This window comes from Coenobita brevimanus, chromosome 48 (genome assembly GCF_032717465.1).
Source record: "Coenobita brevimanus isolate Jiangsu-jjx chromosome 48, ASM3271746v2, whole genome shotgun sequence".
Lineage (NCBI taxonomy): Eukaryota > Metazoa > Arthropoda > Malacostraca > Decapoda > Coenobitidae > Coenobita > Coenobita brevimanus.
The window spans coordinates 24,528,647-24,554,555 of NC_137001.1; the positions used below are offsets into that span (position 1 = coordinate 24,528,647).

Here is a 25,909-nt window from a genome sequence, read left to right on the forward strand (position 1 = left end):
AATCAGTGTTCCTAATGCCAGCGTTTGAATCAGTGTTCCTAATGCCAGCGTTTGAATCAGTGTTCCTAATGGCAACGTTTGAATCAGAGTGTTCCTAATGGCAACGTTTGAATCAGTGTTCCTAATGGCAACGTTTGAATCAGTGTTCCTAATGGCAACGTTTGAATCAGAGTGTTCCTAATGCCAGCGTTTGAATCAGTGTTCCTAATGGCAGCGTTTGAATCAGAGTGTTCCTAATGGCAACGTTTGAATCAGTGTTCCTAATGGCAGCGTTTGAATCAGAGTGTTCCTAATGGCAACGTTTGAATCAGTGTTCCTAATGGCAGCGTTTGAATCAGTGTTCCTAATGGCAACGTTTGAATCAGTGTTCCTAATGGCAGCGTTTGAATCAGAGTGTTCCTAAGGGCAGCGTTTGAATCAGAGTGTTCCTAATGGCAGCGTTTGAATCAGAGTGTTCCTAATGGCAGCGTTTGAATCAGAGTGTTCCTAATGGCAGCGTTTGAATCAGAGTGTTCCTAATGCCAGCGTTTGAATCAGAGTGTTCCTAATGCCAGCGTTTGAATCAGAGTGTTCCTAATGGCAGCGTTTGAATCAGAGTGTTCCTAATGGCAGCGTTTGAATCAGAGTGTTCCTAATGGCAGCGTTTGAATCAGAGTGTTCCTAATGGCAGCGTTTGAATCAGAGTGTTCCTAATGGCAGCGTTTGAATCAGAGTGTTCCTAATGGCAGCGTTTGAATCAGAGTGTTCGTAATGCCAGCGTTTGAATCAGAGTGTTCCTAATGCCAGCGTTTGAATCAGAGTGTTCCTAATGCCAGCGTTTGAATCAGAGTGTTCCTAATGCCAGCGTTTGAATCAGTGTTCCAAACGAGTTTTAATCCATCCAGTTATAATATATTTTTTTCTACAGTATACTCCTGCTATCTCTTAACCATTTTATTTATATGTAGGGAAACTTAATTTGCCTTTGTTTTTTTTGTTTTTCTTGTTTCCGCAATATCTGACTGTCCCAAGGTGAATAATCTGTTAATAGGATGTAAGGTGGAAACACACACACACACGCACACACACACACACACACACACACACACACACACACACACACACACACACACACACACACCTCTAATTAGTCCAGTGTCACAGCCCTACAGAAATATACGGTAATTATACATATGGTAATTGTTGTTTACAGAGTGGATGATGATGATGATGATGATGATTAGGACGATGGTAAAGATGGTGACGATGATAATGATGATATTGATGATAATGATGATGATGATGATATTGATAGAGATGGCGATGGTGGTGATGATGACGATGGTGACGAAGATGATGATAATGGCGATGATGATGACGATAGTAAAGGTGATGATGATGATGATGGTGACTGATGAAGATGACCATAGTAAAGATGACAATGATGATAATGATGATGATGACAGTGATGAAGATGACGATAGTAAAGATGACAATGATGATAATGATGATAAGATGACGATACTAAAGGTGATAGTGATGATGATGATGATGATGATGATGGTGGTGATGATGATGATGATGATGATGATAGGATGATGACAGGATACAAAGTTCAGTAAACAGCAACAGACCTGGTCCTTTCGAGGCTGCTTGTTGTAGAGAAGGCAGTTCACTATGCTATCTAATTCTACAAGTTGAAGGTAAGGATAGTAAAGCAAGAAGGCTCTCCCCCACCCACCAAACCCTCCAGTTGACGCTGTCCGGAAAGAAATGAGAAGGACGTGGAATTTGCCTAGGAAAGACTGAAAGATAACTGTATTCTGTGCTACTATATACGTCTCAATAAGCTACAGGTATCATAAATCACTTAGTATTTCCCTGCTGTAGTTCCATCACGATCTGAAATAGGGGAAAAAACAGCTTACGTTTAGTCGTGAAGGTGTTTGGCTGGTGAAACGAGATGCCTATCCAAGCGGTGTTTGAATGTCACCACCGTATTGCACTCACCGACACCCCTGGCCAGCTTATTCCCGTGAACAAACCATGTAAAGAAAAAACGCTTAATTAGACTGCACATGCTTTCGAAAAATCTTGTACCCATTACCACCAGTATCCTTTGAGAGAGAGAGAGTGAGAAAGAGAGAGAGAGAGGGGGGGGGAGAGTACAGTATTTCTCGTCAACATTCATTTCATCGATTCGTTTAGGCTTACTTGAATCAGATCCCCTCGTAGTGTGCACTTTGGTAGGTTGATGATGATGATGATGATGATGGGGAGGAGAAGATGATTGATGATGATGATGATGATGGGGGGGAGGAGAAGATGATTGATGATGATGATGATGATGGGGAGGAGGAGAAGATGATTGATGATGATGATGATGATGGGGAGGAGGAGAAGATGATTGATGATGATGATGATGATGATGGGGAGGAGGAGAAGATGATTGATGATGATGATGATGATGTTGATAGAAATGATGGTGATGATGACGATATAGATAGAGATGATGATGATGATGATGATATTAATGAAGATGATGATGATGATGACAGTATTGATGTTGATGATAATATTGATGATGATGATGACGATAAAGAGATGAAGGTGATGATGATGGTAGAGATGATGATGATGATGACGATATTGATGATGATGATGATATTGATGATAATATTGATGATAGAGATGATGATGTTAATGATGGTGATGACGATAAAGAGATGAAGGTGATGATGATGGTAGAGGTGATGATGATGATGACGATATTGATGATGATGATGATATTGATGATGATTGTCTTTTCCAGGAGAGATGGTTGTTATCGCTGTGTGGCCATCAATGAGAAGCACGTCAATGTCCTGCAGTATAAAGAAAGTGAGTATTATCTTTAATGAGAGAGAGAGAGGGTGAGTGAGTGAGTGAGGGTGGGTGAGAGAGTGGTAGTGAGTGTGATTGTGTGTGTGTGTGTGTGTGTGTGTGTGTGTGAGAGAGAGAGAGAGAGAGTAAGTGAGTGAGGGTGAGAGAGTGGTAGTGAGTGTGATTCTGTGTTTGTGTGTGTGTGTGTGTGTGAGAGAGAGAGAGAGAGAGAGAGAGAGAGTAAGTGAGTGAGGGTGAGAGAGTGGTAGTGAGTGTGATTCTGTGTTTGTGTGTGTGTGTGTGTGTGTGAGAGAGAGAGAGAGAGAGAGTAAGTGAGTGAGGGTGAGAGAGTGGTAGTGAGTGTGATTCTGTGTTTGTGTGTGTGTGTGTGTGAGAGAGAGAGAGAGAGAGAGAGAGAGTAAGTGAGTGAGGGTGAGAGAGTGGTAGTGAGTGTAATTCTGTGTTTGTGTGTGTGTGTGTGTGAGAGAGAGAGAGAGAGAGAGTAAGTGAGTGAGGGTGGGAGGGTGAGAGAGTGGTAGTGAGTGTGATTCTGTGTTTGTGTGTGTGTGTGTGTGTGTGAGAGAGAGAGAGAGAGAGAGAGAGAGAGAGTAAGTGAGTGAGGGTGGGAGGGTGAGAGAGTGGTAGTGAGTGTGATTCTGTGTTTGTGTGTGTGTGTGAGAGAGAGAGAGAGAGAGAGGGTGAGTGAGTGAGGGTGGGTGGGTGGGTGAGAGAGTGATAGTGAGTGTGATTCCGTGTGTGTGTGTGTGTGTGTGTGTGTGTGTGTGTGTGTGATAGAGAGAGAGAGAGAGAGAGAGACGCCCCTCATTAAGCTCATTAACTCCAATAAAGACCAGATTATACTCAGTTTAACGTTGGCAAGAATGGACCAAATTCTTTCTTTACTTGAGAGAGAGAGAGAGAGAGAGAGAGAGAGAGAGCCAACTTAGGAATTATTGAAAGTTATCTCGATCGTTCCTAGCACTCAATAACCTTCGAGTTAGTTTTAGACCTTGTGTGTGTGTGTTTAGCCTATACTCTGTTCACTCTAACTTGGCGTAGAATTGCCATCGCCCCATCATTGTTGCAGAGTCGTGAGAATTGGGTACTAGTCACGAAGAAGTGCTGTGGAAAGAATGTACAAACGTAGTCTTTTCCCAGCCACTTCATGCTATACTCTTTTCACTCTAACTTGGCCTAAAATTGCCATCTCCTCATCTTTGTTGCGGAGTTGTGAGGTTAGGTTAGCACTGGAATAGGTTGCTAGTCACGAAGAAGTGCTGTGGAAAGGGTGTAGAGTTGTAGTCGTCTTCTGCCTCTGAGCTAAGTGAAATAAGTAGCAAAAAGACGAACATAAGAAAGGTAATGTTGTTATTGTGCCGTTTTCTTACACCGTTTGATGTACCGTTTTCTTTCAGTGTTTATCTTGGCGTGTATGATTTTTCGTGTCGGCAATTTTTTTTTAAATGTCTCAAAGGCATATTTCTCGTTCACATCGTTTCCTTTTAGCGTTTAATTTATCTTACAGCGTTATATTTCTCGTTTCAACTTTATTTTAATGTCTCGGAGGTATATTTCTCGTGTTCTCATCGCTTCATGTCTCTCTCTTTTTCTTTCCAGCATTGTTATTTATCGTTTCACCATTTTTCAAACTCTCAGAGGTATATTTCTCGTGACCTCATCGCTTCATGTGTCTCTCTCTTTCTTTTCAGCATTGTTATATCTCTTTTCAACTTTATTTTAATGTCTCAAAGGTATATTTCTCGTGTCCTCATCGCTTCATGTCCCTCTTCCTTTTCAGCCTTGTGCGAGCCGTCCCAAGATCTCCAGACACTATGCGATCAGATTACAGGGGATGATCTTCTCTACTCCATGTTCAGACGCGATGCCCCGCCTGACCCGTGCCCCCTCAAAGGCCCCTTCACCTTCAGCTACTCTAGGGGCCACGGTCTTTGCAGCTCCCCCGCCTCCACCATAGACTCCTGCACCAGCGATAGTCGACTGCTTTTTAAATATCAGGCGTGTCCAGATGTTCACGGCACCGAAAGTTCAGGTGGGCTTGGAGATTGTGTACAGGTGAGGTGGTGGTGGTTGTGGTAGTGAGATCTGGAAAAAGCGTATGACAGAGTGGACTGAGAAGGATTGTGGAAGGCTTTGCGCATGTACGGTGTAGATCGTAAGCTGCTAGGCGCCGTCAGGAGTTTTTATGATGGTAGTGAAGCATGTGTAAGGGTTAATGGGCATCTAAGTGAATGGTTTACGATCGCTGTGGGCGTGCGACAAGGTTGTGTGATGTCCCCATGGTTGTTCAGTATATGCTGTATGTGGATGGGGTGATGAGAGAAGTAAAAACACGTGTAATGGAGAGAGGGATGGCGTTGGTAATGAATGGTGATGGATGGAATATCTCAGATTTGTTGTATGCTGATGATGCAGTACTGCTTGCAAATACCGCACAAGAACTTGGTAGGCTGGTGCAGAGTTTTGCTGATGTCTGTGAGCGTCGTGCCTTGAGAGTAAATGTAGAAAAGAGTAAAGTGATGGTAATCGAGAGAGAAGGTGACTCCCAGTGCGATGTTACAGTGAATGGAGAGAGACTGGAATTGGTGAGAGAGTTCAAATACCTGGGTACAGTGATAGAAAAGAGAGGAAAATGTGCAAAAGAAGTGGAAAGTAAGGTGACACAAGGAAGGAAAGTAGCTGGTGCAATGAAGGCCTTGATAAGAAACAGAGGCTTGAGTGTTGCAGCTGCACGAGGCTTACATGAAGGAGTGTTAGTGCCAACTTTAACATATGGATGTGAGACTATGGTGTGGCATGAAAGTGAAAAGTCAAGAGTGAGAGCAGTGGAGATGGGACTGCTGAGGAATGTATGTGGAGTACAGAGGGTGGATAGGACACGAAATAATGTGATTCGTGAAAGATGTGGAGTGAGGAAGTCTGTGGACACCAGAATCGAAGAGAGTGTACTGAGATGGTATGGTCATTTGGAGAGAATGGATAACAATAGAGTGGCGAAAAAGGTATATGTGAACGAATTTGAAGGAGGGAGAAGGCGAGGTAAGCCAAGGAGAATGTGGAGAGATATGGTGGATGAGTGTGTGAGGAAGAGAGGTTTGGAAGTCGGTGAGGCTAGGGGACTGACAAGAGATCAAGCTGGGTGGATGAATGTTGTGAGGAGGAGTGCATGATCAGGGATTTGGCACCGCTTTTTAACGTGGCAGCGTCCGGACTGACTCTATCGGACACGCTTATGTGAAGTTACTGAACGTGGTGAATGTTTGTGGCGTATCCGATAGAGCCAGGATTCCGGGGGCTTGAATGATGAGTGAATGGAAGCGTGGCCCATTGAACTGGGTAGATTTGGACAGTCTGGACATTGCTACTCCTCACCTTGCCCTGGGGTGGGAAAAGAGATCCTGATGATCATGATGATATCCTTTGGTCGTAGGTGGTGGCGAGCATCATCCACTCACTTGATGTAGTGCTGCCTATTTCTTCCTTCACTTTCATCGTTCTTTTCCTGTGCCTGCCCTCCTCTCTTCCTATTTCTCACCATCATCCACTCACGTGATGCAGTGCTGCCTACTTCTTCCTTCACCTTTGTCATTCTTTTTCTGTGTCTGCCCTCCTCTTTTCCTATTTCTCATAATCATCCACTCACTTGATGTAGTGCTGCCTACTTCTTCCATCACCTTTATCATTCTGTCCTCCTCTCTTCTTATTTCTCCCACCATTCCTGTCACTTTTTATTACTCATCTTTCCCTTTCAGGTGGTTTTACATTGAGTGACAAGCCTAATGGTTTCCTGTAAGCCAGGAAACCATTTACAACGCTGGGTGGTAACCATATAACCAAACCATACGTGCTTCCTACGTGTCAACAAGTGGGTTGGTGGAGGGTTAGTGCCCCTCCCCGTAAAACAACTAACTCAAAGACAAACGGCCATTCCTTACAGGATTATGGCGTCTGGCAATAGATAGACAGACAGACAGATAGATAGGTAGACAGACAGACAGATAGATAGATAGACACAGATAGATAGGTAGACAGACAGATAGATAGACACAGACATAGGTAGACAGGCAGATAGATAGATAAGAAGACAGACAGACACATAGATAGATAGACAGATAGGTAGATAGACAGATAAAGAGTACCCTTCCAGTAGTTGACATGCATAAATCTAAGTCTCTTTTGTTTATTTTGCATTATATTGAGGTTGAAATATGTTGCAACGGAAATATATCCAAAATAAATATTGCAATTGCTCGTGTGCCGCTGCAGTATTGAGGCTGACGTATGAGGTGCATATATTGTCTGGTGTTGTATGGTGGGCGTTGCATTTCTGTGTGTGTGTGTGTGTGTGTGTGTGTGTGTGTGTGTGTGTGTGTGTGTGTGGGTGTGAGTGGGACAGGTTAAGTTGAAAGAAGTGTAGTGACTGTGTGTGTGTGTGTGTGTGTGTGTGTGTGTGTGTGTGTGTGGATGTGGATGTGGATGTGTATGGAGGGGGTGGCTAAAACATTACTTGCTGTGTGTGTGTGTGTGTGTGTGTGTGTGTGTGTGTGTGTTTAAGCTTCCATAACAAAACATTGTGCTTATATTATTAAACCAAGGCACATCTCTCTCTCTCTCTCTCTCTCTCTCTCTCTCTCTCTCTCTTTTTATAGAGAAGGTGGAGGATTATCTGAAGGTGGAATGACAAAAACTCATCTACAAGTTACTGTTATTATCCCCACTTCATCCTACACTACCCTCTTCAACTGTTGCTTCACCTCCCTACCTTACCCTCCTCAATTACTCTTCCACCTCAGTTGCGTAGTGGAGGAGGTGGAATGCATCGGCCAGTGGTAGGAAGGCTCCACTCTTTAACCACATCAGTGTTTGTGCCATAATTCCACCTCACTACCCCCTTCAGCTGTTACATTTCCACCTCCCTACCTTACCCACCACATTTACTCTTCCACCCGTCTCTTGCGTAGTGGAGGAAGTGGAGTGCATCGGCCAGTGGAAGGAAGGCTCCACTCGCTACTTCGTGGGTCGTCTCGAAGGTCGCCAAGGGTTATCGGAAGAAGATAAGTTCCGGTGTTTTGCCTGGGAGAGAGCGAAGGAAGCGGAGTCACATTTAGATTACAGAATGGCACAGTCTGGAGACGCTACCTGTAATGGTGTCTTCTCTGCCTACGACGGCTCCAAGACACTGATGATAAAGAGAGGTAAGTGTGGAAGCATGTTGGAGGTAAGATGAGGGATTGTTATGGTTCTTGGAGGGAAGATGGGGTAAGATGAGGGATTATTATGGTTGTTGGAGGGAAGATTGGGTAAGATGAGAGATTGTTGAATGTTGTTGGAGGGTAGATGGGGTAAGATGAGGGATTGTTATGGTTCTTGGAGGGTAGATGGGGTAAGATGAGGGATTGTTGAAGGTTGTTGGGGGGAAGATGGGGTAAGATGATGGATTGTTGGAGGGAAGGTGGGGTAAGATGAGGGATTGTTATGGTTCTTGGAGGGAAGATGGGGTAAGATGAGGGATTATTATGGTTGTTGGAGGGAAGATTGGGTAAGATGAGGGATTGTTGAATGTTGTTGGAGGGTAGATGGGGTAAGATGAGGGATTGTTTTGGTTCTTGGAGGGTAGATGGGGTAAGATGAGGGATTGTTGAAGGTTGTTGGAGGGAAGATGGGGTAAGATGATGGATTGTTGGAGGGAAGGTGGGGTAAGATGAGGGATTATTATGGTTCTTGGAGGGAAGATGGGGTAAGATAAGGGATTATTATGGTTGTTGGAGGGAAGATTGGGTAAGATGAGGGATTGTTGAATGTTGTTGGAGGGTAGATGGGGTAAGATGAGGGATTGTTATGGTTCTTGGAGGGTAGATGGGGTAAGATGAGGGATTGTTGAAGGTTGTTGGAGGGAAGATGGGGTAAGATGAGGGATTGTTGAAGGTTGTTGGAGGGAAGGTGGGGTAAGATGAGGGATTGTTGAGGTTGTTGGAGGGAAGATGAGGGATTGTTAAAGGTTGTTGGAGGGAAGATGGGGTAAGATGAGGGATTGTTATGGTTCTTGGAGGGAAGATGGGGTAAGATGAGGGATTGTTGAAGGTTGTTAGAGGGAAGATGAGGGATTGTTATGGTTGTTGGAGGGAAGATGAGGGATTGTTATGGTTGTTGGAGGGTAGATGGGGTAAGATAAGGGATTATTATGGTTATTGGAGGGAAGATTGGGTAAGATGAGGGATTGTTGAATGTTGTTGGGGGGTAGATGGGGTAAGATGAGGGATTGTTATGGTTCTTGGAGGGTAGATGGGGTAAGATGAGGGATTGTTGAGGGTTGTTGGAGGGAAGGTGGGGTAAGATGAGGGATTGTTGAGGTTGTTGGAGGGAAGATGAGGGATTGTTAAAGGTTGTTGGAGGGAAGATGGGGTAAGATGAGGGATTGTTATGGTTGTTAGAGGGAAGATTGGGCAAGATTAGGGATTGTTATGGTTGTTGGAGGGAAGATGAGGGATTGTTGAAGGTTCTTGGAGGGTAGATGGGGTAAGATGAGGGGTTGTTGAAGGTTGTTGGAGGGAAGATTGGGCAAGATAAGGGATTGTTGGAGGGAAGTTTGGGCAAGATAAGGGATTGTTGGAGGGAAGATTGGACAAGATTGGAGGATTGGGCATTGTTGAAGGTTGTGCCGGAGGGAAAGGGTGGGCAAGGAAAGGACAAGGTGAAAAAATGATTCCTTGATACACCTGGATCTTGGTAATTACAGGTGAGGTGCCCTAAGGTGAGCATAGTGAGTGATGTGCCAGAGAATTTCCTGTAAATATTTGAGGTGTAAAAACTACACTCCATATTGCTTGGAGAGAGAGAGAGAGAGAGGGAGGGAGAGAGAGGGAGAGACTAAATTTCAGGTGATGTTCATATATTGCCACCTCATATTGATTTTGAATTTCTGTACATGAGGATAAAAAAAATTGCTCTTGACACATGTACCAATCGTGTTTGTTATTATTATGATGATGGTTATTTTTATTATTATTATTGTTATTGTTATTATGATGAGGAGGATGGTGATGGTTATTATTCTATCTGTTTATCTATTGCCAGACGCCTCAATCCCGTTTGGGTTGGCCACAAACAAATCGCCTCCAATGGTTATTATTATTATTGTTATTATGATGATGAGGATGGTGATGGTTATTATTATTATAACTTATTATTATTATTATTATTTTCATGATCACAAAGGCGATGATGGCATTGATGATGATGATTATGATGATAATGATGATTATAATAGTAGTAGTAGTTGATGATGATTAGTAGTAGTGGTAGCAGTATTGTGATGGTGACAATGAAGACCAAGAGTACGATGATGATGATGATGATGATGATGATGATGATGGTGATTATTATTATTAGTAGTAGTGGTAGTAATAGTGTTTTGAGGATGACAATGATGACGACAGTGATGAAGATGACGATGATAATGATGGTTATTATTATTATTATTATTATTATTATTATCAATATTAGTAATAGTAGTAGCAGTAGTAATAGTAGTAGTAGTACCGGTAGTGGTAGTAGTAGTAGTAGTCGAATTTTGAAGATGACGGTGATGACAACGATGAAGATGATGATGATGATGATGATAATAATGATGTTAATGATAATAATAATAATAATAATAATGTTTCAGCTGGTAGTTATAGTGGGTGTGAGTTCCCTTGGTCGGTTACAAATGATAATAATAATAATAGTAATAATAATAATAATAACAATAATAATAGTAGTAGTAATAATAATAATAATAATAACAATAATAATAGTAGTAGTAGTAGTAGTAGTAATAATAATAATAATAACAATAGTAGTAGTAGTAGTAGTAATAATAATAATAATAATAATAATAATGTTGTTTCAGCGGGTAGTTATAGTGGATGTGAGTTTCCGTGGTGGGTTACGAATCACCGACACTGGCACGCACTGGACCACGGAGCCTCTTACTCCATCGGCCACCGCAACACCACACTCCGCCTCCACCACAGCAGGTCCCTCCACACCCACGCCAAGTCCACGCAGAGCCAGGTGGACGAGGACACGACCCAAGGCAAGTTGAACTCTTATCTGATTGGACTCTTAGCTGGTTCGACTCTTACCTTGTTGGACTCTTAGCTGGTTGAACTCTTATCTTGGACTCTTTTCGTGTTGACTCTTTTCACACTGTAAATTACACTCTTTTACTCAAGGTCAGCTCTTTTCACGAGACGGATATTACTCTTCTCACCATCATCCACTCACTTGATGTAGTGCTGCCTACTTCTTCCTTAGCCTTTATCATTCTTTTTCTGTGCCTGTCCTCCTCTCTTCCTATTTCTCACCATCATCCACTCACTTGATGTAGTGCTGCCTACTTCTTCCTTCACCTTTATCATTCTTTTTCTATGCCTGTCCTCCTCTCTTCCTATTTCTCACCATCATCCACTCACTTGATGTAGTGCTGCCTACTTCTTCCCTAGCCTATATCATTCTTTTTCTGTGCCTGTCCTCCTCTCTTCCTATTTCTCCCATCTTTCCTGTCACTTCTTATTGCTTTTCTTTCCTTTACAGGTGGCTTTACATTGAGTGACAAGCCAAATGGTTTCCTGTAAGCCAAGAAACCATTTACAACGCTGGGTGGTAACCATATAACCAACCCATACGTGTTCCCTACGTGTCAACAAGTGGGTTGGTGGAGGGTTAGTGCCCCTCCCCGTAAAACAAAGACAAACGGCCACCCCTTACGGGATTATGGCGTCTGGCGATAGATAGACAGATAAATAGATAGATAGAATATGTCTTTTTTTACTCTACAATGTTTTTATGTTTATATGAACTGTAGAATGTGTATTATTATTATTATTATTATTATTATTATTATTATTATTATTTTTTACCCAGGAACCGTCAATCAGCTCAAACCTAGCGTAGAGGCGCGTTTGGTGTGTTACTTGAAGAGAGAGGCAGCGGCGTACAGGGCTGTGTTTGTTACTCACCACACCACTGGATGGTATGTGCTGGAGTGATCTTAACACCGGCCTCGTTGCGACTTATTCCTTTATATTACGCTTAGGGTTTAAAAAACACACACACACATTCTCTCTCTCTCTCTCTCTCTCTCTCTCTCTCACACACACACACACACACACACACACAGTCTCTCTCTCTCTCTCTCTCTCTCTCTCTCACACACACACACACACACACACACACACACACAGTCTCTCTCTCTCTCTCTCTCTCTCACACACACACACACACACACACACACACACACACACAGTCTCTCTCTCTCTCTCTCTCTCTCACACACACACACACACACACACACACACAGTCTCTCTCTCTCTCTCTCTCTCTCTCTCTCTCTCACACACACACACACACACACACACACATACTCTAACACTTCCTCTTCTTCACACATGCCACTCAGGGATCAGCGACTGGTCATTCTTAAATATCTAGAATGAAAGCCTTATCCTTGAACTTTCTTTTGATAGTGAAGACATGCATGGTAGATAAATTGACGGACTGATAGATAGATTAGTAGATGAATAGATAAAATACTGTATGATAGATAGATTGATAGATGTATTGTTGTTGTCACTCAGTCATTTTTAGAGGGAGGGGGAGGCCGAGGATGAGATGTAGGGATGGAGTGGTATATGAGAGAGGGGGGTGTGAGTTGGGGGGAGGGGCAGTGTAATGGCGGGGGACAGGAGGACATGGAGGCGATTTGTTTGTGGCCACTCATGGGATTAAGGCATATGGCTATAGATACATAAAAAAAACATACCCAGACATAGAGAGATAGATAGACAGACAGACAGATAGATAGATTTATAGTGCTGATGTTATTTTTCCTTTCTGTTTTCAGTTCCAGTGGCTACGTATGTACTGTGTTCTACCGGAGGAATGGCCACATAATTGAGATGCAGGAAGGTAAGACATGGAGGCGATTTGTTTGTGGCCACTCATGGGATTAAGACGTGGAGGCGATTTGTTTGTGGCCACTCATGGGATTAAGACGTGGATTAATTGTGGTCACTCATGGGATTAAGACGTGGAGGCGATTTGTTTGTGACCACTCATGGGATTAAGACGTGGAGGCGATTTTTTTGTGGCCACTCATGGGATTAAGACGTGGATTAATTGTGGTCACTCATGGGATTAAGACGTGGAGGCGATTTTTTTGTGGCCCACTCTTGGGATTAAGGCGTGGAGGCGATTTGTTTGTGGCCGCTCATGGGATTAAGACGTGGAGGCGATTTGTTTGTGGCCACTCATGGGAGTAAGGCATCTGGCTGTAGATAGATAAAAAGATAGACATACCTAGACTTAGATAGATAGATAGACAGACAGATAGATAGATAAATGGATAGAAACGGATATATAGTCTTGTCACGTTACTATAATCTTAAGTAATGGTTTAAGTTCACTCTTTGCCGGTGCTAAGGGATGAGTAACTTTTTTTATATGCAAGGAAGAAGGAACCCAAGGCCAGGAGCCCGCAAATTGTTCCCTTCAAGAAAAAATGGAAGAAGAGAGAGCCAAATTCAAGATCCGTTCATTTCGAGATGCCTGGACACACTGCTTTTAAAACTGGAGGTCATAGGCAGTGGGAAATACTAGGAAATACAGACAGTGGGAGACAGTTCCAGAGTTGACCTGTTGCATAAATGAAGGATTGGGAGTAACGGTTAACTCTTGGATTAGAGAGTTGGACAGAAAAGGGATGAAGGGAAATAGGAACTATAGAGGGAGACAGTTCCAGAGTTGACCTGGTGCATACATGAAGGACTGGGAGTAGCGGTTAACTCTTGGATTAGAGAGTTGGACAGAAAAGGGATGAAGGGAGGTAGGAACTATAGAGAGAGACAGTTCCAGAGTTGACCTGTTGCATAAATGAAGGACTGGGAGTAACGGTTAACTCTTGCATTAGAGAGCTGGACAGAAAAGGGATGAGAGTTTGTTGCTAGACGGGTGCTACGTGCCCGCCGTAGTGGTGGAGGGATGCAAGCAGACAGTTCAGAGGAGAAAGATGTGATTCAGGGGTGGGTTGGCTCCGGTACCTTTTATAGTCCTTCTGTCTATCTATCTATCTATTGCCAGACGCCATAATCCCGTAAGGGGTGGCCATTGACTTTGAGTTATTTGTTTTACAGGGAGGGGCACTAACCCTCCACCAACCCACTTGTTGACACGTAGGATTTGGTTATATGGTTACCACCCAGCGTTGTAATGGGTTTCTAGGCTTACAGGAAACCATTAGGCTTGTCACTCAATGTAAAGCCACATGTAAAGGAAAGAAAAGCAAGAAGAGTGACAGGAAAGATGGGAGAAATAGGAAGAGAGGAGAACAGGCACAAAAAAAGAATGATAAAGGCTAAGGAAGAAGTAGGCAGCACTACATCAAGTGAGTGGATGATGGTGAGATAGGAAGAGAGAAGGGCAGGCACAGAAAAAGAATGATAAAGGCTAAGGAAGAAGTAGGCAGTATTACATCAAGTGAGTGGATGATGGTGAGAAATAGGAAGAGAGAAGGGCAGGCACAGAAAAAGAATGATAAAGGCTCAGGAAGAAGTAGGCAGCACTACATGAAGTGAGTGGATGATGGTCTTGTCGATAATATTATTCTGTTTGTCCCTTATAGGGTTAAATACTCCCATCTACAGTATGATTCTACACTTAACTCCATACAGGCTAAGTAGCAATAATATTCTGATCACTACACTATATTCTTCGTTGCAGGCTCACGTGCGGTCAGGGCAATGGATGCGTGTCACCCCATGTATTTCAACTCGTCAACATCCCCACACACCACGCTGACAAGTATGGCAGGGACTTATTTGGGTTTTATAATCAATTTTATTCTTTGTGGGAGATTGGTTTAGATGTGGAAGGGTTGGTGCTCCTGTCCTCTCTCTCTCTCTCTCTCTCTTCTCTTCTCGTGTGTGTGTGTGTGTGGCTGTGTCTGTGTCTGCGTGTGTGTGGCTGTCTGTCCCTGTATCTGTGTGTGTGTGTGTGTGTGTGTGTGTCTGTCTTTGTATCTGTGTGTGTGTGTGTGTGTGTGTGTGTGTGTGTGTGTGACCTCGCTACGTAAAGTAAGCTCCAAAACAATGATAATTTGAACCAAGTTAAGATAAACAAACTATAGAGTCTAATTCATGTTTTTTTTTTATTGTTTATTATTATTATTATTATTATTTTTTCCAGGTAATTCCCCGCTTCGCCGTGCCTGTCCCCTCGTGGGTGTGTGGGTGGCGGGGAGGGGGGAGTGTGGTACGGAAGTCACGCACCTCAGAGCAGGCTGCACCACCATCCACGCACTCAATTTCGTCAACGCGTGTCCGAAAGAAGTGATAAAGGAGTGTGAGTGGAAGGCAGAGATGATTATTGCTTCTGTGTGTCATTATTTTTACCTGTAGAAGTGATAGTGGCCCTTTCTGTCTCTCCACTTTCAATCCTTTCACGCCTGACAATCTCCACCTGCTCTCCCCGACACACCACACACATGAAATCAGCATTATCTCGCAGTTTACCTCTAATACCATAACATCTCTTATGCACCCACTTATCACAAACACTGCATTATCTCACAGTCTACCTCTAATACCACTACATCTCTTATACACCCACTTATCACAAACACTGCATATTCTCACAGTCTACCTCTAATATCACTACATCTCTCACACACCCACTTATCACAAACACTGCATATTCTCACAGTCTACCTCTAATACCACTACATCTCTTATGCACCCACTTATCACAAACACTGCATTATCTCGCAGTTTAATACCACTACACCTCTTATGCACCCACTTATCACAAACACTACATTATCTCACAGTCTACCTCTAATACCACTACATCTCTTATACACCCACTTATCACAAACACTACATTATCTCACAGTCTAATACCACTACACCTCTTATACACCCACTTATCACAAACACTACATTATCTCACAGTCTAATACCACTACACCTCTTATACACCCACTTATCACAAACACTACATTATCTCACAGTCTACCTCTAATACCACTACATCTCTTATACGCCCACTTATCACAAACACTACATTATCTCACAGTCTACATCTCTTATACGCCCACTTATCACAAACACTACATTATGTCACAGTCTAATACCACTACATCTCTTATACACCCACTTATCACAAACACTACATTATGTCACAGTCTAATACCACTACACCTCTTACACACCCACTTATCACAAACACTACATTATCTCACAGTCTACCTCTAATACCACTACATCTCTTATACACCCACTTATCACAAACACTGCAATATTATTTCCCACTCCCTATGCCCAACTGCTGTTCTAGTATTATTATTATTAGTAGTAGTAATAGTAGTAAATAGTAATAGTAGTAGTACATGTAGTAGTAGTAGTATCTAATTGGTCTATAGGAGCCAGAAAGTGTTAATATGTCAGCAAGAGTGATTGGATATTGACTGAGATATTGCCTAACCTGCATTTACTTTCATTTACCACTGTGATTGGCTGTGAATGAGTCGTTGTGGTGTAATAATTGTTTTTTAATTAATATGTAAAAAGACATAGTTAACATTAAGTAATTTATAAGTTAAAATGTGGGTCGTATATAAAGGGAGGGGGAGACCAAGGATGAGATGGAGGGATGGAGTGGAGAGGTATTTGAAGGAGGGATGTGTGAAATGGGGAGAGGGCAGTGTAGTGACAGGAAGAGCGAGAATGAGATGGAGGGATGGACTGGAGAGGTATAGCTATAAGAGAGACAGGTGTGTGAGTTGGGGGTAGGGCAGTGAAATGGCAGGGGACATGGCGACATGGAGGCGATTTGTTTGTGGCCACCCCATACGGGATTGAGGCTTCTGGCAATAGATAGATAGAGAAGAAAGAAGACACAGAAAAAGAATGATAAAGTTGATGGAAGAAGTAGGCAGCACTACATGAAGTGTGTGGATGATGGTGAGAAATAGGAAGAGAGGAGGACAGACACAGTAAAAGAATGATAAAGGTGAAGGAAGAAGTAAACAGCACTACATCAAATTAGGAAGAGAGGAAGACAGACAGACAAAGTGATAATGGTGAAACGAAGAAGGCACTACATCAGGTGAGTGGATGGTGGTAAAAAAAATGCAGGTTGTCTATAATGTTTCCTATAATTCCAGCGTTTGTTTGTCACGGGGACTGGGCGGAAGGAGAATCGGTGTTTGTGGTAGCGTCTCAGCACGACCATCCATCTCGGCGGTACTGCATCATCGCCTCGTCAAGAAACAAACTCAGCCACAAAAACAAGACAGATAAAAACACCGCAAACACCAGGACGCTTCAGGTCACAGCCCACGCCCACTCCTGCCCACGCCGCCAAGTACCCATGAGCACCGGACTGAGCATCAATTTTACGGCTCAAGGTAAGGGAAAGTACACTGAGCAATAATAAACAGCTCAAGGTAATAGTGCACTGAGCAGTCATATACAGCTCAAGGTAATGCTGATCTTCTAGGGGGAAATTAAGCCTGAGAATACAAACTAGGGTAGATTATGCGTTGTACTGAGCATTTATTTTACAGCTCAAGGTAATGCTGATCTTCTAGGGGAATATTGAGACTGAGAAAACCATTGTCCTTAGACTTCCACTTGGCTGACCGTTAACCTTTCCTCAGAGCTTATCGATTTTGGAAATATTAGGACTTAGAATAAAAGAATAAAATTGACGGTTATAGGTATTACTAGTCTTGTTCAAGGGGAAGGTTGTGACTTGGAAGAAAAAACGATGGCTTTAGTAGTGGCAAAATAAGTTCCTTTGACTACTGTGTTAAGGATTGCAGCTCTAAGTATTGTTCTAGGGGAAGAGTGTGCCTTTAGAATAGTTTTTACGATAGCAGTGAAAATATATAAATGGTTTCTTACGAGGAGTGCACTGAGCTTACATACATACATATCTCTCTCTCTCTCTCTCTCTCTCTCTCTCTGTTCCTCCTAACACAATCTTGAACTTAGAATCATAGGAACCAAAAAGCGATCAGACCCTCTATACATACTTCAGAAGGGTGTTAAAACCCCTTCTATATTAGAATCATAGGAACCAAAAAGCGGTCAGACCCTCTATACATACTTCAGAAGGGTGTTAAAACCCCTTCTATACTATGGCCAAGAGTGTTATATCAAATTCTCAGGTGTCTATTCTTTGTTTCAGGTCAGTGTGAGGCGGTCAGTAGTAGCAGTTCATCCAGTAACTCCTGTCAGCAGCTTCCTTATCTTACCTTCTACTCCACCATCTTAATCATGGCAATAAACAAAGTCAATAAAGTGCACACGCCAAGATGAACGAAAAGTAATAACGTCAATCGAGGCATTTTATATATAAATATACATAAATATATATATTATATATATATATAAATAGTTGCGTAGGTGTATAGAGTTTGTTCATCAGTAATATAAGAGTTTCATTTCATATTGGAACTTCTGAAGGACCGGCATTGTGATTTTACGGATTGGTGGATTTACATTGCACGGATTAAGTTTTTTGAAATGTTAATAACGGTATATTTTGAAATTAGGACCCACCAGCAAGCCTACATTTGGTCTAATCCTCACCTAACCCAACCTATTGTCTCCCTAATCGCTGGATTTAAATTTCACTGATTATGTTTTTTGAATTGTTATATAGCGCTTGGGTTTTATATTGAACTTAGGACTCAAACAAACCTACTTCTGGTTTAATCCTCACCTAACCTAACCTATTGTCTCCCCGATCACTGGATTTACATTTTACAGATTAAGTTTTTTTGAAATGTAAAGCTATAGTGTTTTATTTTTAAATTAGGACTCAAACAAACCTACTTCCATTTAATCCTCACCTAACCTAACCTAACATAATGCTGCTCTTTTTGCCAGATGTAGATTTTACTGATTATTTGAAATGTTGTATACCGGTAGTGTTTTATTTTGAAATTAGGACACACACAGGCCTACTTCCCGTTAAATCCTCACCTAACGTAATCCCTTCCCTATATAACCTATTGCCTCCCCTATATAACGTACCGGTAACTTATTGCCCCCCCTATATAACATACCGGTAACTTATTGCCTCCCCTATATAACGTACCGGTAACCTATTGCCTCCCCTATATAACGTACCGGTAACTTATTGCCCCCCCTATATAACATACCGGTAACTTATTGCCTCCCCTATATAACGTACCGGTAACCTATTGCCTCCCCTATATAACGTACCGGTAACTTATTGCCTCCCCTATATAACGTACCAGTAACCTATTGCCTCCCCTATATAACGTACCAGTAACCTATTTCTTCCCCTATATAACGTACCGGTAACCTATTGCCTCCCCTATATAACGTACCGGTAACCTATTTCCTCCCCTATATAACGTACCGGTAACCTATTTCTTCCCCTATATAACGTACTGGTAACCTATTGCCTCCCCTATATAACGTAACCTATTGCCTCCTATATAACGTAACCTATTGCCTCCCCTGTATAACGTACCGGTAACCTATGGCCTCCCCTATATAACGTACCGGTAACCTATTTCTTCCCCTATATAACGTACCGGTAACCTATTGCCTCCCCTATATAACGTAACCTATTGCCTCCTATATAACGTAACCTATTGCCTCCTATATAACGTACCAGTAACCTATTGCCTCCCCTATATAACGTACCGGTAACCTATTGCCTCCCCTATATAACGTACCGGTAACTTATTGCCTCCCCTATGTAACGTAACCTATTGCCGCCCCTTTATAACGTAACCTATTGCCTCCCCTTTATAACGTAACCTATTGCCTCCCCTATGTAACGTAACCTATTGCCGCCCCTTTATAACGTAACCTATTGCCGCCCCTTTATAACGTAACCTATTGCCGCCCCTTTATAACGTAACCTATTGCCTCCCCTGCATGATATTTTGAAAAGCTGAGTCCGTTAAATCGAAGTCCGGCAGTCCGTCCGATCACCATGCCACTGAAGGACATACTAGGGAAACACAAATATAAAGGTGTCAATTTGTAAGATATTTATTAATGTGGGATATTTTTGTGCAGCAGTTTTCTATATATTTCATAGTTACATGCATAAATATAATATATATATATTCTTTTAAATGTTCTTCAGAAAATTGACACGACAACAGAATATTTCATTATCCTAAATTATATATACTAAATGTAATGGTATGAAGGAAGGGGGAGTGAGCTGGGGGTGGGTAGTTAAGTGGTGGGTGACAGAGCGACTTGGAGGCGTTTTGTCTGCGGCCACCCTTTGCGGGAGTAGGGCGTCGGGCTGTAGATAGATAGTATATATTTTATCACAATATCATAAGCAGTTAATCCCATCAATCTGGTGAACTGTATCGTATTTTATTTTGATTTCTGTAGGATTTATTGACATTTGGAAAGCGTTGTTTGAATGAGGAAGTGCGTTATTTGAGAGGTGCATGTGGAGTTGCATGGAGAGGCAGACTGACAAATGAGGAAGTGAAGGAGTGTTGTGGTGTGGATGTGATAGAAAGCGTTAGGAGAAATATATTGAGGTGGTTTGGCCATGTGGAGAGGATGGAGAGTGAGAGACTAACAAGGAGAGTATGTGAGTGAGGTGCATGTGGAGTTACATGGAGACACAGACTGACAAATGAGGAAGTGATGGAGCCTTGTGGTGTGGATGTGATAGAAAGCATCAGAAGAATTACAGTGAGGTGGTTTGGCCATGTGGAGAGGACGGGGAATAGGAGACTAACGAGGAGAGTGTATGTGAGTGAGAGAGAGGGAGGGGAAGATCGAGGATGAGATGGGGGGATGGAGTAGACTAGTGGAGGGATATGAGAGGAGGTGTGTGAGTTGGGGGAAGGCGTGTTATGAGAGGGGACAGGGGGACATGGAGGTGATTTGTTTGTGGCCACCCCTTACAGGATTAAGGCGTCTGGCAATAGATAGGAAAGAGTTGATGTAGTCTTCAGTAACCCCATCAGTACGAGAGGCTTTTCCCAACAAATAATATCGTCTGGAAAAAGAAAGAATAAACCACTGAAATGAAGGTGTTAACTCTATGGATACTGTAAACCCTCGCTATATCGGATCAGCGGAGGGAAAGCCTGATCCGAAAAGGCCGATAATCCGATATATCCAATGACCCCTTTAAGTAGAATTTCAAGCACATAGAGGAAAAAAGTGACTAAGTTACATTCTAGTCTTGAAAACTATACTCATTTTACACCAACTTGGCTCAGTTCCACACCCTTGTTAAAGCACATCATGACTATACTCCTTTCACCTTAACTTGGCCCAGATTTTCGTCCTTTGGCAGCTTATTTCACGTAGCTCAGTGGCAGAAAAAGACAATACTACGGCTCTACATCCTTCCCATAGCACCTCTTCGTGACTATACTCCTTTCACCTTAACTTGGCCCAGACTTTCGTCCTTTGGCAGCTTATTTCACGTAGCTCAGTGGCAGAAAAAGACAATACTACGGCTCTACATCCTTCCCATAGCACTTCTTCGTGACTATACTCCTTTCACCTTAACTTGGCCCAGGTTTTCGTCCTTTTGCGGCTTATTTCACGTAGCTCAGTGGCAGAAAAAGACAATACTACGGCTCTACATCCTTCCCAAAGCACTTCTTCGTGACTATACTCCTTTCACCTTAACTTGGCCCAGATTTTCGTCCTTTGGCAGCTTATTTACGTAGCTCAATGGCAGAAAAAGACAATACTACGGCTCTACATCCTTCCCATAGCACTTCTTCGTGACTATACTCCTTTCACCTTAACTTGGCCCAGATTTTCGTCCTTTGGCAGCTTATTTCACGTAGCTCAGTGACAGAAAAAGACAATACTACGGCTCTACATCCTTCCCATAGCACTTTTTCATGACTAGCATCTTATTTTAGTGCTATTCTGCTGTTATAACTCAGCATTCAAGAAGAAGGGATGGTAATTTTAGGCCAAGTTAGAGTACAAGGAGTATAGTACAGTATTACTATAGTCCACGACCCAGCAGTCATGAGGGGAGGAGGCCAGGGTGGGGCAAAAAGGGTAGGAAATTCGCGTATTGTTCACTGTGCCTGTACTGATGCATGTACACTGCTCACACTCTCCTCATAATGTACAGTCGCCCCAAGAAGTGATGGCGGAGTATCCAGAAATGTTCGTTCAGTGATAATGCATGTCTCTCCATCTGTCTATTGCCAGATGCCTTAATCCCGCAAGGGGTGGCCACAAACAAATCGCCTCCATGTCGCTCTGTCCCCCGCCATTTCATTTTCCTGCTCCCAGCTTACACCCCCGTCTCTCATATACCTCTCCAGTCCATCCCTCCATCTCATCTTTGGCCTCCCCCTCTCTTTCCCCCCCCTCCACCTCACTCACATACACTCTCCTCGTCAGTCTCTCACTCTCCATCCTCACCACATGGCTAAACCACCTCAGTGTGTTTCTCCTAACTCTTCCTATCACATCCACATCACAACGCTCCTCCACTTCCTCATTCGTCAGTCTGTCTGTCCACATGCTCCTTTCAAGTAACTCATTTCCACTGCTTTCACTCTTGATTTCCTTATATCAGGCAGTACAGAGTGACCAAAGAAATCTGAAATCCTGCCATCACTTCTTGAGGCGACTGTACACGGAGTTATACTTTCATCATCGCTGTTGGCTAAGATGGTTTCCGGATGTGTTGGTGTTGTGTTATAGGGTGCTGAAGACTACTGTAGAAGGTGCTGAGGGATGGGGTGCTGAAGGCTGTAGTGCTGGATCCTGAGGCTGGCTGGGGATGGTGACGCTACAGACACATTGAAAGTCTGTGTGTGTGGATCCTCCTCGTAGTAGGAGAGGACACAGGCTTGAATAACTGGGAGATCTTAGTCTGGATCTGCCCTGACTACTGCTGTTGAATTAAGTCCAGCCTGATGCATTGGTTCTTATGAGGAGTGGACTGAGCTTAATTACATCTCTCTCTCTCTCTCTCTCTCATAATGGTACGCAATAGGCCTACCAACTCTGCTTATGATGGGGAGAATTGTGTCTGCAACATCAATACCTGCAGCCAGAGACACGTCCAGATGCCTTCTCCTCCTCCTCCTCCTCCTCCATATCTTCTTCCTCCTCCTCTTCTTTCTTTGCCGGCGCCTTGTCTTGTAATTCAGCTGCAATTTCTCCTTCCGTTTGGTGATGGTAGCCAGACACACCAGCATCCTCATCCAGCCACTCTTGCAGTTCCCCCTCAGTAAGGTTTCCCTGCCCTGCAACTGCCAATATTTCTGCCATCCTCAAACCTCTCAAACTCATGCTGAGGTGCTGGAGTCTTGGTTCTGATGATTTTGCCATTTCTTGAGCCTGGCAAGAGACATTTTCCCCCACGCCTCTGTCCTGTTGAAGATGGCGTCCTTGATGGTGTATTTCTTGAAGTTATGCAGGGTTGCCACTGGTGTCCTCATAGCCTTCCTGGTCCACCCCATCCTCAGTCACAACGAGGTACTGGTGCAGGTAAAAGATTCTGTAGTGCCTCTTTGCACTCTGTAACTCCCTGGTGTGTAGGGTGGATAATGGCAGTGGTGTTGGGTGGCAGGAACAAAGCCTTGATTCGTCCATGCTTGCTGCAGTTTGGTGGAGGAAGGAGGGGCTGGTGTGTAGTCAAACAGCAGCAGTGCCTTTATGTCGTCAGGACCGATGTCATACCTTTTTTGGTGCCGCCTCACGGAAGACTCGAAGCTGTGTTGCAACCAGTCATAAATTGTAACCAGGGTAAATCAGGCAGACTTATTACCATGGTACTCCACAGGACGCTTGGCCGTGATGTCCTTCAGTGACCTGTGTTGCTTGTTCTTACTTTCTAATACTGACTCTCGGAGATGGGAGCCTTCAGCGTTGGTACAGGCCAGAATGGAGACACGCTTCCTCAATGTCTTATGCCCTGGGGTGCTGCCAATATCCTTCAAAGCCTGGGTATTTGAGGGAGAGCACGCCAGAAGAGACCAGTTTCGTCAGCATTGTAGATTTAGAGCTCATGCCGGCCCTCGTCCCCCATCAGCTTCCAAAGATGCTGAATGAACGGTTCCATCAGCTTCTAAATATTTTTTTCCAATGCAAGAAAGAAGGAACCAAAGGCCAGGATTGTGTCTGCAGCTTGATGAATGGCTCCACAGCATCAACATCGGCGCTCAGCATCTCCCGAATTATGTCCTTATTAGCAGTGCCATGGCGCCTCTTCACCCTCCTCAACCAGCCAGCACTACATTTGAAATCTTCGACTCCAAGGTGATAATGAATGATAAAATGAGCTGTGTATTATTGTATTTATTTATTTATATTATTATTATTATTATTTTTATTTTGAGGCTGGTCACTCTCATCTTAAATGTCGGGACCAACTGCCTACCCGGGGCTCCTACGCTCCTTATGGGGCAGTGAAGGATTGGATGATGAATAGATGGATGGATGGATGCAAGGAAGAAGGAACCAAAGGCCAGAAACCAGCAAGAGGTAAGGGCAGTCTGATAAAAAAAAAAATGTACTGAGTTGATAGTAAGAGGAAGCGAGAATGAATGAAGCCACAAGGTTTCTTTTTAAGGTTTCTTTTGACCCGTAAGAAACATGAAACCAATTGGGTGTTCCTCGTTCCATGATTTTTTTTTTTTTTATACAAGGAAGAAGGAACCAAAGGCCACGAGTCCACAAAATTGTTCCCTCCAAGAAAAAACAAAAACAAGAGAACAGCCAAATTCAAGATCCGTTCATTTCGAGATGCCTGGACACACTGCGTTTGAAAGACTGGAGGTCATAGACAGCAGGAAATACAGACAGAGGGAGACAGTTCCAGAGTTGACCTGGTTATATATTTGATGAATAATAATGTGTTCAGTTTAAAATATAACAGCAATATACCCAAATGTTCGCCAGCCAAGATAATTCCTTTACTCGTAAATCGTCACTACCATCCCTCTCCAACACCCAGGTACGTACTTTCGTGTGTCAAGAAAGCTCCCTAACACATCTCCCTTTAGCGATTTATTTTTGGATACGTCTAGTTAATATCAATTTGTATGCTGTTTATCCTGAGTATGGTGGTGCTTGAATGGCTTACTTGACACAGAGGAGGATAGTGAGGAGTTAGGAGTAAAATAAATCGCTTAGGAAGAGGTGCTAGGGAGCTTCCTTTCTCTACTAGAATATGGACCCTAAAGTGAAAGGATTGTATACAAAAAATAATGATAAATTTGGTAAAGAACGCGTTAATCCTGCAAATGGGCTTAAATCCTTTGTGAAATAGGTAATTCTCTGTCTACCTTAGGGTATTGCAAGGACATAGCTTATTAATCCATGCTAACTATACTCTTTACTATAACTTGGCCGAAAATTGCGATCACCGCCACTACTGCTGAGCTAAAACAACAGGTCAGCCTTAGAACACGATGCTGTTAGAGTCACTAACTTCAGAATTGCTGTGAAAAGGATGTAAACTGTAGCATTGTCTTTTTCTACCATTGAGCTAACGTACATGGGAATTAGGGACGACAATCTGGGCCAAGTTATTGTAAAAGAACTGTAACAAAATCTAATCGGTTCGAAATTGATATATAAAAAAAAAAATCACTTCAAAATTAACGAATTTAAAAATCTTCACTATTCCAAAATTCCATCGAAGTAAACAAGTGAGACCAGTACTTAAGAAGTATGTACTGGTTATTTCTAAGTATGAATTTAAAGTTTTGTTCAATGGGGAATCATTTGTAATAGCGATACTAATTATGGGATTTTTGAGGAGTAAATTTGTCTCAAGAATTTGATTTGTTGATATTAAAGAGGAACATCTACACTTTCTACAGTAGAAATCGGTCTTATTAAGCAGAATTAATATTGCTTTTTTGACTTTAGCTTCCCATATAATGCAATAAATCAAGGCTAATTTAATGACCCAAGAACATATATATTACGGTCGGTAAAATTTGAATAGAGCAGCAACCCTGGAATGGCCGTATAAAATAACGTGATAGAAA

At 42.8% G+C, this 25,909-nt stretch overlaps 1 protein-coding gene and 1 long non-coding RNA gene across 3 annotated transcripts in view; one reads left to right on the forward strand and one right to left on the reverse strand.

The window, feature by feature from the left end:
- The window catches only part of LOC145399233 (uncharacterized), a 49,524-nt gene extending 30,621 nt beyond the window's left edge, over nt 1-18,903 (forward strand). The window contains exons 4-13 of the mRNA XM_080271923.1: nt 2,792-2,859; nt 4,640-4,891; nt 7,821-8,054; nt 10,751-10,936; nt 11,767-11,875; nt 12,746-12,810; nt 14,620-14,700; nt 15,085-15,240; nt 17,063-17,305; nt 18,091-18,903. Coding sequence (XP_080128049.1) covers nt 2,792-2,859; nt 4,640-4,891; nt 7,821-8,054; nt 10,751-10,936; nt 11,767-11,875; nt 12,746-12,810; nt 14,620-14,700; nt 15,085-15,240; nt 17,063-17,305; nt 18,091-18,221 — 1,525 coding nt within the window. The 3' untranslated portion in view covers nt 18,222-18,903. The remainder of the gene's footprint in view (nt 1-2,791; nt 2,860-4,639; nt 4,892-7,820; nt 8,055-10,750; nt 10,937-11,766; nt 11,876-12,745; nt 12,811-14,619; nt 14,701-15,084; nt 15,241-17,062; nt 17,306-18,090) is intronic.
- LOC145399234 (uncharacterized) lies at nt 18,833-20,042 on the reverse strand. Of its 2 annotated transcripts, none has more exons than XR_013897253.1 (3): nt 19,559-20,042; nt 19,359-19,446; nt 18,833-18,923 (listed from the first exon to the last, which is right to left on the reverse strand). It is a non-coding gene; the product is annotated as an uncharacterized LOC145399234 (long non-coding RNA). The 2 variants fall into 2 exon arrangements; XR_013897251.1 differs by having other exon boundaries at nt 19,359-19,504.
- Nucleotides 20,043-25,909: the final 5,867 nt, after the last annotated feature.